This window comes from Geotrypetes seraphini, chromosome 3, assembly GCF_902459505.1.
Source record: "Geotrypetes seraphini chromosome 3, aGeoSer1.1, whole genome shotgun sequence".
Classification (NCBI taxonomy): Eukaryota; Metazoa; Chordata; class Amphibia; order Gymnophiona; family Dermophiidae; genus Geotrypetes; species Geotrypetes seraphini.
In genome coordinates this window covers 283672957-283688541 of record NC_047086.1, presented here as the reverse complement: position 1 = coordinate 283688541, position 15585 = coordinate 283672957, and the positions used below count along the sequence as shown (strand labels likewise).

Here is a 15585-nt window from a genome sequence, read left to right as displayed (position 1 = left end):
TACTCTAGATGAGGTCTCACCATGGTTCTATACAGTGGCATTATGACTTCAGGTTTGCGGCTGACGAAGCTTCTATTGATACATCCCATCATTTGCCTCGCCTTGGATGAGGCCTTCTCCACTTGTTTGGCAGCCTTCATGTCTGCACTGATGATCACTCCCAAGTCCCGTTCCTCTGAAGTCCTAGCTAGTGTTTCTCCATTCAAGGTGTATGTTCTGCATGGATTTCTGCTGCCGAGATGCATGACCTTACACTTCTTAGCGTTGAAGCCCAGCTGCCATGTCGTGGACCATTTTTCCAACTTGATCAGATCCTGCGTCATACCATCCGTGGGATTGCTTCCACCCACTATATTACACAGTTTGGCGTCGTCGGCGAACAGCGCTACTTTACCCTGAAGCCCTCGGGTCAAGTCCCTTATGAATATGTTAAAAAGGGATGGTCCCAGGACTGAGCCCTGAGGCACACCGCTAGTCACCTCCGATGTCTCAGAGAGGGTGCCATTGACCACCACTTTCTGAAGTCTTCCACTCAGCCAATCGTTGACCCACGCCGTTAGTTTCTCACCTAACCCCATCGATTTCATCTTGTTTAATAGTCTACGGTGTGGGACACTGTCAAAAGCTTTACTGAAATCCAAGTATACTATGTCCAGAGACTCTCCCGAGTCCAGCTTTCCTGTCACCCAATCAAAGAAGCTGATGAGATTGGACTGGCAAAGCTGGAATCTCGTTATAAAATGGTCCATTGTAAGGGATTTGAGAAGTCTCAACTATCCCATCAATCTCTCTTCTCGTGGAGTCTTCTTTAAAAAGATCCAATCCTGCCAAAGTTTATGCCACTGTTCCTCCTGGCCGAGAGGGCAGGACCATGGACAAGTTTGGCCGTCGGCTGTATCAAACATCGATGATGACAAATAGAATTTTAAACTACCATTTTGTCTTTACATCATATCTCAAGCATTGGGTCAACACTATGCCTACTTTCTTCAAGTATTTTCCAAAACATCGCCTACCAGAATTTAAGCACATGCATTCAACTCTAGAACAACTTTGCATTAATATGATTCAGGCTGCATATGATGCTTTTGAGATGTCTTCCAGGGTCACTGCGTTCTCGGTGGCCATGCGTGGCCAAGCCTGGTTATGCACTGTAGATATGGATCCAGATCTGTAGGATCGACTGACCAACATCCAATGTCGGGGGAATGAGCTGTTTGATGACTTGATTGAGGCAACTACAAAACGCTTGTCTGAGCATGAGAAATCGTTTGCTTCTATAGTTCGGCCAAAGCCTTCCACTGCTAAGAGTTACAGACTTCCTTCATCTTATCAGAGGTGTTATCCTCAGAAGGCAGCACCTTATTCAAGGCCGCCTCCTAAGAAACAGCAGCAACAACAAAAGCATCATAAGCCTCAAACTCCTGCTGCGCCCAAGTCTACTCAGCCTTTTTGACCATCTAACACAGAGCATAACTTCAATCGTTCTGCCTATATCCTCTCCTCTTACCATAGGAGGTCGTCTCCATCATTTTTATCATCGATGGGAGCTAATTAGATCCACCCTCTGGGTCCTCACAATAATCAGGGAAGGCTACTCTCTTCACTTTCTTGGGGGGGAGATCTGGTGGAACCTGAAGGGAGTATCCTTCTAATCCGTCACAGACCACCCTTATTCTTCAGGAATCTCATCTCTGTGCTATTGAGGAAGTTCCTCTGGAACAGCAGAGCACAGGGTTTTACTCCTGTTACTTCCTTGTCCCGAAGAAGACGGGAGATCTACGACCTATTTTGGATCTCAGAGCTCTCAACAAATTTCTTGTCAGAAAAATTTTGGAAGCTGTCTCTAGCATCCTTGTATCCCCTTCTTCTTTTTTTTGTAATTCTTTATTGATTTTGAATTCAAGTGCAAAAATTTTACAAACAAGTAATATAACAAATAGCACTTACAACCGATCAAATAATAATTCAAAATATATTTCCCCCTCCCTGAATGTGTATGAGAATCAAGTAGGAATTAAAGGCTTATACAATTAATCAGATTTAACAAATTCCATTAATGGACCCCCATGTTGCTTTAAAAATTTTTGTTATGTCCCAATATTTCTGAATACATTTTTTCATATCTATAACATTGACACAAGGTTTCCCACCAAAAGGAAAAATTTAGCCTGTGCCAGTTTTTCCAATCCCTGGTGATCATTTACATGGCCACCCCTGTCATAATTATAAGAAGTCTGCTTTTATACCTGTCTAATGGATTTTTAGCTTTCAACAATGTCCCACATATGACCTTATCATAGAACAATGGAATTGATATTCCCAGTATATTAATTTGTCTCCATATCGATTTCCAAAAATTGAGTATCGAGGGACAATAAAACAGCAAATGATCCAGTGTCCCTACTTCAAAATGACAATGGCAGCATCTTTTAGACTTTGAACAATCCAACTTTTGCAAAATTCTATGTAACAAAAAGAACCAGGTTTGTCTCATAGATGCTGACGCTGTACATCTCATCCTCCAAGTCCAAATCCGTGGCCATTGAGTAGCAGAAATCTGTTGCTTTATCTCAATGCTCCAAATGTCTTTTTAAGCTTGTTTTTGGTTTTTTATTCAGATATAAATTTATACCACTTGGCCTGGTGCCCTTGCAAATCTGTCAGGAAACATAGGCCCGGCAAGCTATACTTGTCAAAGAAAAATTTTGAATGCTGTCTCTTAACATCCTTGTATCCCCATCTGGATCACAATGATTGGTTATGCTCTCTGGATCTCAAAGAGGTTTACACTCGCATTCCCATTCATCCAGCCTCCCGTAAGTTCCTCAGATTTCGGATGGGAAATCATCATTTTCAGTACAGAGTGCTGCCTTTCTCCCAGAGTTTTCACTAAGTGCCTAGTAGTGGTGGCAGCAGCAGTTCTTTGCAGCCATGGTCTCCAGGTTTTCCCGTACTTGGACGATTGGCTTATCAAAGATTCAACATCTTAGCGACCCAATGGACTATTTGGTTCCTCCAACACTTGGGGTTCGAAAGAAACTTCCTAAAATCCCAGCTATAACCCTCTCAAAACCTACAGTTCATTGGAGCTGGGTACTGTGGAACTCGGAGCATTCCTTCTTCAACAGCATCAGGATACTTTCATACAGCTTTGTCTCAAGGTGTCGTCCCTCACTTCACTTTCAGCGAGACATATGATGGTTCTCCTAGGTCACATAGCCTCTACAGTTCACGTGTCTCCTTTTGCCAGACTTCACCTCAGAATTCCTCAGTGGACCCTGGCATCTCAGTGGGTGCAGGCTTCCAATCCACTCTCTCAGCACATTGCAGTGACTCCTTCGTTGAGACAGTCTCTCCACTGGTGGATGCTCTCTTCCAATCTATCTAGAGGTTTACTGTTTCAAACGCCCCCTCATCAGAAGGTCCTCACAACAGATTCCTCGACCTACGCTTGGGGGGGCTCATCTGTTGGAACTCGGCGCGATTTTCAATGCTCTCAAAGCTTTTCAACATTTTCTTCAAGATCAAGTAGTCCTCATTCGAACAGACAATCAAGTAGCCATGTACTATGTCAACAAGCAGGGAGGAACCGGGTCACTCCCTCTTTGCAAGGAAGCTCAGAAGGTTTGGAATTGGCAATTCTTCGCAACATCTTTCTGAAAGCCGTCTACATTCAAGAAGAGAAAAACTTCTACAACCTCATGAATGGATGCTCAATTCATCGCCTCTCCATCACAATTTTTCTCAGTGGGGAACCCCTCAAATAGATCTTTGCATCTCCCCACAACAACAAACTGCCTCAGCTTTGCTCCAGGATCTACTCTCCTCACCGCCTGAAGGCAGATGCTTTTCTCCTGGAATGGACTAACAAATTCTTGTATGCATTTCCTCCATTCCCTCTAATTCTCAAGACGCTCATTAAACTCGAACATGCCACCATGATTCTGATAGCTCCTCGGTGGCCCAGACAACCTTGGTTCTCCCTTCTACTTCAACTCAGCAGCAGGGAGCCACGATTTCTTCCAGTTTTTCTGTCTCTGCTTACACAGAGTCGGGGTTCTCTATTTCATCCCAATCTGCAGTCTCTGCACCTGACAGCTTGGTACTTTTCAAAGTAACTTCCAATCTACAGTTCTCTCAATCTGTCAAGGACATTTTAGAGGCTTCCAGGAAGCCTACTACTAGGCAATGCTACAACCAGAAATGGACTAGGTTTTCTGCTTGGTGCGCCCTTCATCACAAGGAGCCTCAGTGTACCTCCTTGTCTTCAGTTCTGGATTACCTGTTTCACTTATCTCAATCAGGCCTTAAATTAACATCCATTAGAGTCCATCTCGGTGCAATTGCGGCTTTTCATCAGCCACTGGAAGGAAAATCACTATCTGCTCATCCTGTGGTTTCCAAATTTATGAAAGGACTTTTCAATGTCAACCACCTCTCATACCGCCTCCAGTGGTTTGGGATCTCAATGTTCTTGCTAAGTTGATGAGGCCTCCATTTGAACTGATGTCTTCGGCTCATCTCAAATATCTCACTTGGAAAGTGGTCTTTCTCATTGCTCTCACGTCTTCTCGCAGTCAGTGAGCTACAAGCTTTAGTAGCAGACCCACCTTTCACAGTATTCCAACATGACAAGGTGATCCTCCGCACTCATCCTAAATTCTTACCAAAAGTTGTTTCAGACTTTCATCTTAATCAATTGTACTTCAATGTTTTCCAAAGCCTCATTCTCACTCTGGAGAAACAGCTCTTCATACTCTGGACTGCAAGCGTGCTGTGGCTTTCTATTTACAAAGGACTAAGCCACATAGATCGTTTCCTCAACTTTTTGTCTCCTTCGATCCAAACAAGTTGAGACATCCAGTTTCCAAGAGAACAGTCTCCAACTGGTTGGCTGCTTGCATCTCTTTCTGCTATGCTCAAGCTGGACTGCATCTAGAGGGTCGAGTCACAGCCCATAAAGTTAGAGCCATGGCGGCTTCTGTAGCTTTCCTTAGATCTACTCCTATTGAGGAAATCTGCAAGGCTGCCGCTTGGTCCTCGGTTCATAAATTCACCTCTCATTATTGTCTTGATTCTTTTTCCAGATGGGATGGCCACTTTGGCCAGGCAGTATTACAAAATTTATTCTCCTAAATTGCCAACACTCCCACCATCCCATTCTGATTAGCTTGGAGGTCACCCATGTGTGAGAATTTGCTGCCTGCTTGTCCTGGGATAAAGCACAGTTACTTACCGTAACAGGTGTTATCCAGGGACAGCAGGCAGATATTCTCACAATCCACGTACCTCCCCTGGTTGGCTTCTTAGCTAGCTATCTGAACTGAGGAAACGCGCACCCTACGTCGGGCAGGAAGGCACTCGTGCATTTGCGGTTTGGCAGTCGCGAACTTTCTAAAAGTTCATCAAGCAAGTCTGCTTGTGAAGCTGTCTGCATCGGGGCTCCGTGGTTGACGTTGCCCATATGTGAGAATATCTGTCTGCTGTCCCTGGATAACACCTGTTACGGTAAGTAATTGTGCTATCTATAATAATAAAACCCTAAGCGCGCATGCGCACTCCTATCTGCATGTTCTGTGATCCGTATGTCTGTGGCAGGTAGGAGTGCGTGCTTCGACTCCCCCCCCCCTCATTCACTGTAAGGCAGTTTGTTGTTGTTGCCCCCCCGGGGCACCCGAACCCCCATTGACCCTCCCATCCGACCCTCCCACTGCGAGATGACCACAAACCACCCGGCTCCAACTGCATCTGCAGCACTCTAAACACGCTGCTTCGCGGCCTTCTACAGCCCTGATATGCTCTCGTCTCTGTCTCTGATGATGTCATCAGGGATGCGGCAGAGGAAATCAGGCCAGTAGAAGGCCGTGAAGCAGTGTGTTTAGAGTGCTGCTGTCGCTGCTGGAGCCAGGAGGTTTGTAGGTCGTTTCGCAATGGGAGGGTCAGTGGGGTCGGCTGCACGGCGGCGGTAGTGGCGGGGGGAGATGGAAACATGCTGCTCAACGGTTCTACTGCACAGGGGGATGGGAGGGAGGGAGGCAGGCTGGCTTCGGGGGATGGGGGTGGGACAAAGTCTGGAAGGCAGTGAGGGGGACATAGGAAGGAGGCACTGGGGGCACTAAGAACATAGGAGGCATTGGGGGCACTAAGAACATAGGAAGCATTGGGGGCACTAAGAACATAGGCACTAAGGACATGGGAAGGAGGCACTGGGGGCACTAAGGACATGGGAAGGAGGCACTGGGGGCACTAAGGACATGGGAAGGAGGCACTGGGGGCACTAAGGACATGGGAAGGAGGCACTGGGGGCACTAAGGACATGGGAAGGAGGCACTGGGGGCACTAAGGACATGGGAAGGAGGCACTGGGGGCACTAAGGACATGGGAAGGAGGTACTGGGGGCACCAAGGACATGGGAAGGAGGCACTGGGGGCACTAAGGACATGGGAAGGAGGCACTGGGGGTACTATGGACACAGGACGGAGGCACTGGGGGCACTAAGGACATGGGAAGGAGGCACTGGGGGCACTAAGGACATGGGAAGGAGGCACTTGGGGGCACTAAGGGAGTAGGAAGGGGTACTAAGGACATGGGAAGGAGGCACTGGGGGCACTAAGAACATAGGAGGCACTGAGGGCACTAAGGACATAGGAAGGTGCACTAAAGACATAGGAAGGAGGCATTGAGGGCAGTAAGGACATAGGAGGCACTGAGGGCACTAAGGGAATAGGAAGGAGGCACTGAGGGCATTAAGGACATAAGATGGGACACTAAGGACATAGGAAGGCGGCACTGGGGGCACTAAAGATACAGGAAGGCAGCACTGAGGGCACTAAGGACATAGGATGGGACACTATGGACATAGGAAGGGGGCCACGGAGAGACAGGCAGGCATGGCGCAACAGAGAAATACAGGCAGGCAGGGGGGCCAGGGAGAGACACAGACAGAAAGAATGACAGACAGCGTCCAAGGAAAGAGAGACAAAGAAAAATCCTCCAGACAGACAGAGATCTACTCTAGCACCCGTTAATGTAATGGGCTTAAAACACTAGTATAGACTTATAACAATTTAGAACTATAAATGTAGGAGTAGTCTGTCTTGTCTGTTTAGATTGTAAGCTCTTTCAAGCAGGGACTGTCTCCTGTGTGACTCTACAGCGTTGGATACGTCTTTTGTTATGCTCTAGAAATTAATAGTAGGAGTAGCTAAAGAAAAGGTGGGTTATAAAATGGCAAGAGGATAAAAACCAAACATTGAGCATTTCAGCTCAAATAGTAGTGAAAGAACCTTTTGCAGTCTGAAAAGAAAATAGGAGGAGGGGATAATCTAAATGACTTGGCATTTACAATCCTGACCATCTTCCTTGGGCAGATAGGATAGGCCATTTTAGTCTTTATCAGCCTTCATCTACTATCATACAACTTAAATCTAATTTTTGTCTGTACTAATTTAAACTCTTTTGCATTCACAGAGTCACCATTTTTGAACTTTTACGATCCAGACTGTGAACCAAGAGAATCTTTAGCCTGTGAATCCTTATCCTCACTTAATACTGAAAAAATTCTGGTAAGATCTCTTTGTAAATAAAATCAAAGACTAAAATCAATTAGCAGTACTGACCAGAGATTTCTCTATATTAACTGCTCATATGAAAAGTTCCTATCCTGCCCCCATGAAAAGAGTAAAAAGCACCTTCACTCCAATCAGCTTTTTAAAAACGATCCTTCGGTTACGATATAAAGAAAACATTACGAGCTTCTTTTAACTTAAATCCACCACACTCAGAACCCCCTGAAAATTGAGATAAATTTTGTATAAAAAAAGCCAGTGACCCTTAGCTCATACAAATGAAATCCAGTGTTTACTCTATTTCAGGTAAAACATGTTGATTAGGAGTCTACTGCATGCATTATCTACACCAGTGGTCCCAACCCTGTCCTAGAGGACCACCAGCCAGTTGGGTTTTCAGGATAGCCCTAATGAATGTGCATGAGAGAGATTTGTATATTATGAAGGTGACAGGCATGCAGATCTACCCCATGCATATTCACTAGGGCTATCCTGAAAATCTGACTGGCTGGTGATCCTCCAGGACAGGGTTGGGAACCACTGATCTACACAGTTAGGTGCCTCAAGCATTTTATTTTTGTTTTAGTAAATACATCCTTGCTACAGTGAGAGGTATATTTTTTAAAACAAATGAAAGCTTGTATCTAGCTAGGCAGAATCTGCACAATTGATTTTAGAAGATTTCATTTAGAAGCATTCCTACCTTGAAATGCCTGATGTGAAAGAAAAATCCATTTTAGAACATAAGAATAGCCATACTGGGTCAGGCCAATGGTACATCTATTCCAGTATCTTGTTTCCACAGTGGCCAATCCAGGTCGCAATTACCTGGTAAAAACTCAAATAGGATCAACATTCTAGGGGGGGTGTGTCACATGATGCTCTCTAGCTGAACGGATGCCCGTGAATACAGCTATGAGACGCTGAACTAATTCTGCTTAGAATCTGCAATTTTTCGACCCCTGTGGTTCCTCAATATTTACATTTACCATTGGTGGATACTCCTTCCTCCACTCAGATCCTCTCTGTTGGAACTTTTTCTTGAGTGAATTATGTCTAATAAATCGCTTCAAGGATCAAAAGACAAGCGTCACGGAGGAGAGGAATGCAGTGGTGTTCATGCTACAAGAGGCTGCTGTTAAGGAATTGACGCTGAAGTGATGGAAGAAAAACTGGATGGCATACAGATGGACATAGAGATTAAGGAAAGTTTTGATATCCGTGCCACCTGATTACAGAGAGTGGAGGAGTGGATGGCCCAGAATGAGGAACGAGCGGACAATGTAGAGGAGCGTTTGCATACCTTGGAATCAGGCCAGAAAACATGATAGACCAATTGGAAGACGATGAAAACTGAGGATGGTATAATAACCTCAGATTCAGAGGCATACCAGAATCTATCAAAGATGCTGACTTACGTTTGACTTTAGAAGACTGGTTGCCCAAAGTTCTGGAAATCCCGGGCCTCATTAACCACGTGGCGATTGAGAGGGCACATTGTGTAGGCCTTCAAAAAGGGGATAATCACCCACGCCCAGTCATTGCTCGTTTTCTCAATTATGCTATTCGAGAACAATTTCTGATTAAATACAGGAAAAAGGATAACATTCTGCTTGAAGGTACTAAAATCTTACTTTTTCAAGATTTCTCTGCCATTGTCTCCACACGTCATTGAACCATGACGCCTTAGTGCAACAAATTGTATCAGCATGGGATACGCATCAACCTCATGTATCCTGCTAGGGCCCAAGTTCTTTATAACAATAAGGTACTCTATATGGACTCTCAAGGAATTAGAACTTTTTGTCAACAGTCGCTTTGAAGGCCGAGGACCTCACCAGCTACTCAGAAGTCATAAGTTCCTCTCTGGTTACGTGACCATCCATTTTTCTACTTGATGTGTATACTTTTTGCACTGGGTGACTCTATGCACCACAAGTACCGATACTTTTGGATACACCATGGTCTAGTGCAGGGATGCCCAAAAGGTTGATCGCAATCGACCAGTAGATTGCAAAGGCAACGCGAGTCGATCATGGAGCCCATCCCGAGCTCCGTGATAGACTTGCGTTGCCTTCGCGTTCTCCCTGCTTCCTGATGCCGTAAGGACAACAGAAGTGCCGGGCCCACCAGCCTTCCCCCACCTCCGATGTCAATTCTGACATCGGAGAGGAAGTTTCGGGCCAGCCAATCGCTGCCTGGCTGACCCGGAACGTCCTCTCTGATGTTAGAATTGATGTTGGGGAGGGTGGGGAAGACTGGTGGGCATTGGGAAGCAGGGAGAGCTTGGAACTCGGCGGCGGTGGCTTGGGGGCCTGTTCCCGATGGTTGCAGCAGTGGTTTGGAGGGGCAGGGAGAAAGAAAGACAAAAAGAAAGGTAACATGCAGGGAGACAGAAAGAAAGAATGGAAACAAAGAAGGAGCGGCAGGGAGAGAGAGAGAAAGGGAGGCATGGAGAGAGAAAGACAGAAAGAAAGGGGGGCAGGGAGCCAGAAAGAAAGGGGAGGGGGGCAGGGAGAGAGGAAGGAAAAGTTGGGGGAGAGAATGAGGTCTGGAGGAGAGGAAGCATACAGGAGGCTGAAAGGGAAGAAATATTGGATACACAGTCAGAAGAAGAAAGTGCAACCAGAGACTCATGAAATCACCAGACAACAAAGGTAGGAAAAATGATTTTATTTTCAATTTAGTGATCAAAATGTGTCCGTTTTGAGAATTTATATCTGCTGTCTATATTTTTCACTATGAACCCCCTTTATTAACCTCAATAGCGGGTTTTAGCACAGGGAGCCTAAGAGCGTCGAGAGTAGTGTGGGGCATTCAGGGCAGCTCCCTGTGCTAAAAACCGCTATCGCGGTATAGTAAAAAGGGAGGGGGTATATTTGTCTATTCTTGTATAGTTGTTACTGAGGTGACTTTGCATTAAGTGATTTGCCTTGACCTATTTGAAAAAACCCCAGGATATAAATGATAATTAACATTTTCTCTGCGTACAGTGTGCTTTATGTTTTTTTAAATTTTATTGTTGATAGATCATTTTCACTTGGTCATTTTAAAAGTAGCTCACAATCCCAAAAAGTGTGGGCACCTCTGCTTTAAGGAGAGAGGGAAGAATCGGAATATGCGTAGGCACAACTACCAACTCTCAAGCCTTGCATTAAAGAATGCTGATGTAGGACTGAAGTTGAGATAGACACTAAAGAATGACCTGGGGTTGTATCCTGCAGTTATCGGCGGGGATGGGAATGGTGTTGAATTTTTTCACCGTGTCATTCTCTACTCCTACAGCGGGCATACTATGCAAGTGCAATAAAATGCAAACTGTTAACAAGGAGTATGCTGACACATAATGCAAATGTACTTCTGATGATCCTTGTAGATTTTATTTGCAGACATGCCTCCAATGCTGGCTTCCGCACAGACATGGAACTCAGAAGTAGGGCATACAAACTTTGGCATACAAGAAGTGACATGCTTTTAAGAACACAAGAGCATTCCAGAAATAGGAACACTTCCTGACAAGGTAGAAATCAAGTTTATCCCAAGCTATCACTCTAGACTAGAGAATGACATGGGGACAAATTTTTCCCTGTTCCCACAGAAACTTGTTTTCCCATCCCTGCGAGTTCTTTTCTTGTCCTTGCCCCATTACTGCAAATTCCGTCCTCATTTGCACAAGTCTCAAACACTTTAAAATAATAAGTGTTAAAGGTTTTTACAGTTAAGACAGAGCTTACAGAAATGGGGCAGGGACAGGAACAGTGATAAAACTCATGGGGTGGGATGGGAAAATTGAATTCCTGTGGGAACAGGGGAAAACTTGTCCCCATGTTATTCTCTACTTTAGACATATGAAAATAAGACAAGCCATGCTGAATTAGACCAAGGTCTTTTGAAGGTCATCCTGTCTCCAACTGTGGCCAGACCAGGTCATAAATTCAGGGCAGATCTCAAAAGGTAGATCAGTTTCTTACAGCTCATTTCCAGTGATGTGCAAGGGCTTTCCCCAAATCTATTTGGCTAATAATGTTGCTATCTAGGATTTTTTCCCTCCAGATGTGGTTCTGATCCTGAATGAGGATTTTAGGACCAAGTTTGGGGTCTTGGGGTCATGACCCAGTTTGAGAACTTGTAGTGCTTGTGCTAATCCCTCCTTTTCCTATTTCAGTCTGCTTCCATTTTTTAAAAAGATACAATTTTGACGTTAACTGCCCTTATCACCTCACCAATAAACTACCTTGACAGGAATACAAAACTGGAATTCAAACAAACAATAATATACTGAATAAATTACAGCAGCCAGAAATTCAGCAACCCTTTACACCATTTTAAAAACATTAACTACTCAAAAAATTCCTAATGCAAATTTTACTCTTCTACCCTCAGAAAAAAATATTGCAAAAACTTTTAAAAATAAAATTGAACAAATTCATTCTTCATTTATTACACTAGTAGCAACATCTTATTCACAATCTGATATAACATCTCATACTTCATTTTCTAGTACTCTTTCAAATTTTAAATATTTCTTCAGTATCAGAGCTCAAATTATTGGTCTCATCAATGAAGACCACAGTTGCCCCTCATGATCCAGTACCTACAAATATTTTGAAAAAAAACATTTTATCTTGTTTTCATTTGTTCATAGTATAATTTCAAACAGCATTAATTATAGTGTAGTACCAAATTCTTGGACACTAGCTATTATTTTTCCAAAAATCAGATGATCATCAATCTATTTCAAATAGTTCAAATTATAGGCCGATATCACTCAAAAAACATAGTAGAATATCATGATCGATGGTATCAAATGCTGCAGTGATATCTAGTGAGATCAATAATATAAGTTACCTAATCAACAGCATTATAGATGGATTCAGCTTCTATATTGTATAAAATCTGCTCATTCACAAAATAAGATTCAAGATTGTCAACCAAGCATACCATTATGAAGCATTTTTCGCTTCATAAGACATACTTTTTTCCACCCAAAATTGGGTGGCAATTTTGGTATGTCTTATGAAGCAAAGGTAACTTTTTAAAAACACCCCCACCCACCCCGTTGTACCTTTTCAAAATGTCCCACTCGTTGGGGGTACACGGGCTGGCTGCCGCCCGCCTGATGCCACTGCTCCCTGCTGGCCACCACTGCGCTGCAACTCCAGGAAAGGAAGGGCCAGCGTGCTGCACCAGACACTGCCTTCCTCCCTACCTGCTGCGCCGAAGCCTGCCGACCCTCCGCCAATTCCTCCTCCTCTGGCCCGTGTCCGCCATCGCCCACAAGCCTTCTCCTGACATCAGAACTGACAGATGGGGAGCTCACCTGTATGGCCTTTGTACTCAAGGCACTTGAACTGTTCAAGAGAAATCCTTTCATATCAATCTCCTAGAGCTGTGAGAAATTTATAGCTATATACTTTTCAGGATCACCTTCTCAAGTAAGTGGTCCTGATACGCACAATCAAGTCACTATGTACTATGTCAACAAGCAAGGGGGCACTTTGCCAAAGAGCAACTCAAATTTGGGATTGGGCCATCCCACAATACATGTGACCCTCTGGCACGTCTCCATTTCCAGAGTCCTCAATGGGCCTTAGCCTCTCAGTGGTCTCAGGCGATGAACTCTCTCTCTATCTCTCAGCATATTTCTGTGATGTCGTCTCTACGACAATCGCTGCAATGATGGATGAATTCATCCAGTCTTTCCAGAGGCCTTCTGTTTCATCTGTCTCCTCATCACAAAGTGTTGACCACAGATGCCTCAACTTATGCCTGGGGGGCACATCTGGATGGTCTTCAAACTCAGGGTCTTTGGTCCACCAGAGAGTGGAAGTTCCACATCAACTTACTGGAACTCCGGGCAATTTACTACGCTTTCAGAGCTTTTCAGTATCTTCTCGACAGTCAAGTTCTCTTGCTTCGCATGGATAATCAGGTTGCTATGTACTACATCAACAAGCAAGGGGGCATAGGCTCTTTTCTCCTTTGCCAAAGGGCACAAAAAATTTGGCTGTGGGCGACCGCTCAACACATTTACCTGAGAGCAGTCTATATTCAGGGGGAGCAAAATTGCTTAGTGAACAATCTCAGCAGGATGCTCCAACCTCACGAATGGATGCTAAACTTCGCAGCTCTCCATCCCAACTTTGCTCAGTGGGGCACCCCTCAGGTGGACTTATTTGCATCTCACCACAACAACAAGTTGCCCCATTTCTTCTCCAGACTTTACTCACCTCACCGTCTGTAGGCGTATGCATTCCTCTTGGACTGGACAAAAATGTTTCTTTATGCGTTTCCACCCACTCGGGAGGGATGTGGCGCGGTGGTTGAAGCTACAGCCTCAGTACCCTGGGGTTGTGGGTTCAAACCCCATGCTGCTCCTTGTGACTTTGGGCAAGTCACTTAATCCTCCATAGCCCCAGGTACGTTAGATAGATTATAAGCCCGCCGGGACAGATAGGGAAAAATGCTTGAGTACCTGATTGTAAAACCGCTTAGATAACCTTGATAGGCGGTATATAAAATCCTAATAAACTTGAACTTGAAACTTGAACTCCTCTCATTTTGAAGACTCTGATCAAACTGAAACAGGAGTCCGTCACCATGATTCTCATTGTTCCTCGGTGGCCCAGGCAGCATTGGTTCCCGTTTCTGCTTCAATTCAGTGCGAAGGACCCAATCTCTCTGCCAATCTTTCCTTCTCTACTTACACAGAATCAAGGATCTCTTCTTCATCCCAACCTTCAGTCATTACACCTGACAGCTTGTTATCTCTTGGCCTGACTGCTTCTAGTCTTCGTCTTTCTCAGACATCATAGATGCCTTCAGAAAGCCAACCACTCTTCAATGTTACCATCAGAAGTGGACTCTATTTTCTTCCTGGTGTCTACTTCATCATCACAATCCCACCTCTTTATCAGTTGAACTGGTGTTGGATTATCTTCTTCATCTGTCTAACGCAGGACTCAAGTCTATATCTATTAGAGTCCATCTTAGTGCTATAACAGTGTTTCACCACCAGTCGAGGATAAACCTCTTATTGCTCACCCTTTGGACTCCAGGTTCATGAAAGGACTTTTCAGTGTAAAACCACCTTTCAAACCCCCTCCGGTGGTCTGGGACATCAATGTAGTTCTTTCCAGATTAATATACATTTCCAGTGAAGCCTCCTTTTGAACCAATGTCGATGGCTTATCTCAAATACCTGACCTGGAAAGTTGTTTTTCTCATATCACTCACTTCTGGAAGGAGAGCTAGTGAATTTAGGCATTAGTGGAAGATCCACCTTTCACTGTGTCCATCATGACAAAGTGATTCTTCGCACACATCCAAAGTTTCTGCCAAAAGTTGTCACTGAATTTCATCTCAATCAATTGATTGTCCTACCAGTATTTTTTCCCAAGCCTCACTCTCGCTCCGGAGAAGCGGCTCTTCATACCCTGGATTGCAAGCGGGCTTTGGCCTACTACCTCAACAGAACAAAGCCGCACAGATCTTTCCCTCCACTGTTTGTCTCATATGATCCTAACAAGTTTGGACATCCTATTTCCAAAAGAACGATTTCCAACTGATTGGCTTCCTGCATATCATTCTGTTACAGTCGTGTCACAACCCATAAAGTTAGAGCTAAGGCAGCTTCGGTAGCTTTCCTTAGATCTACCCCTATTGAGGAAATCTGTAAAGCTGCCACCTGGTCCTCGGTTCATACATTCACCTCACATTATTGTCTGGAATCTTTTTCCAGACGGGATGGGCATTTCGGCCAATCAGTATTACAAAATTTATTTTCCTAAAGACCAACGTTCTCACTATCCCATTCTGCTTAGCTTGGAGGTCACCCATGTGTGAGAATATGCTGCCTGCTTGTTCTTGGATAAAGCACAGTTACTTACTGTAACAGGTGTTATCCAGGGACAGCAGGCAGATATTCTCACAACCTACCCATCTCCCCAGGTTGGCTTCTTAGCTGGCTTACTGAATTGAGGGATCGCGCGCCTATGTCAGGCAGGAAGACACT

The 15585-nt window shown here is 44.5% G+C and overlaps 1 protein-coding gene across 5 annotated transcripts in view; it reads left to right on the top strand.

The window, feature by feature from the left end:
- TTC13 (tetratricopeptide repeat domain 13) overlaps positions 1–15585 on the top strand; it is a 290777-nt gene that overhangs the window by 18428 nt on the left and 256764 nt on the right. For all 5 annotated transcript variants that reach the window (XR_004538644.1, XM_033935670.1, XM_033935673.1 and 2 more), the window contains exon 2: positions 7474–7568. Coding sequence is in view for 4 of the 5 variants with exons in the window: in XM_033935670.1 (XP_033791561.1) it covers positions 7474–7568 (95 nt within the window). In the remaining variant the exon portion in view is untranslated. The remainder of the gene's footprint in view (positions 1–7473; positions 7569–15585) is intronic.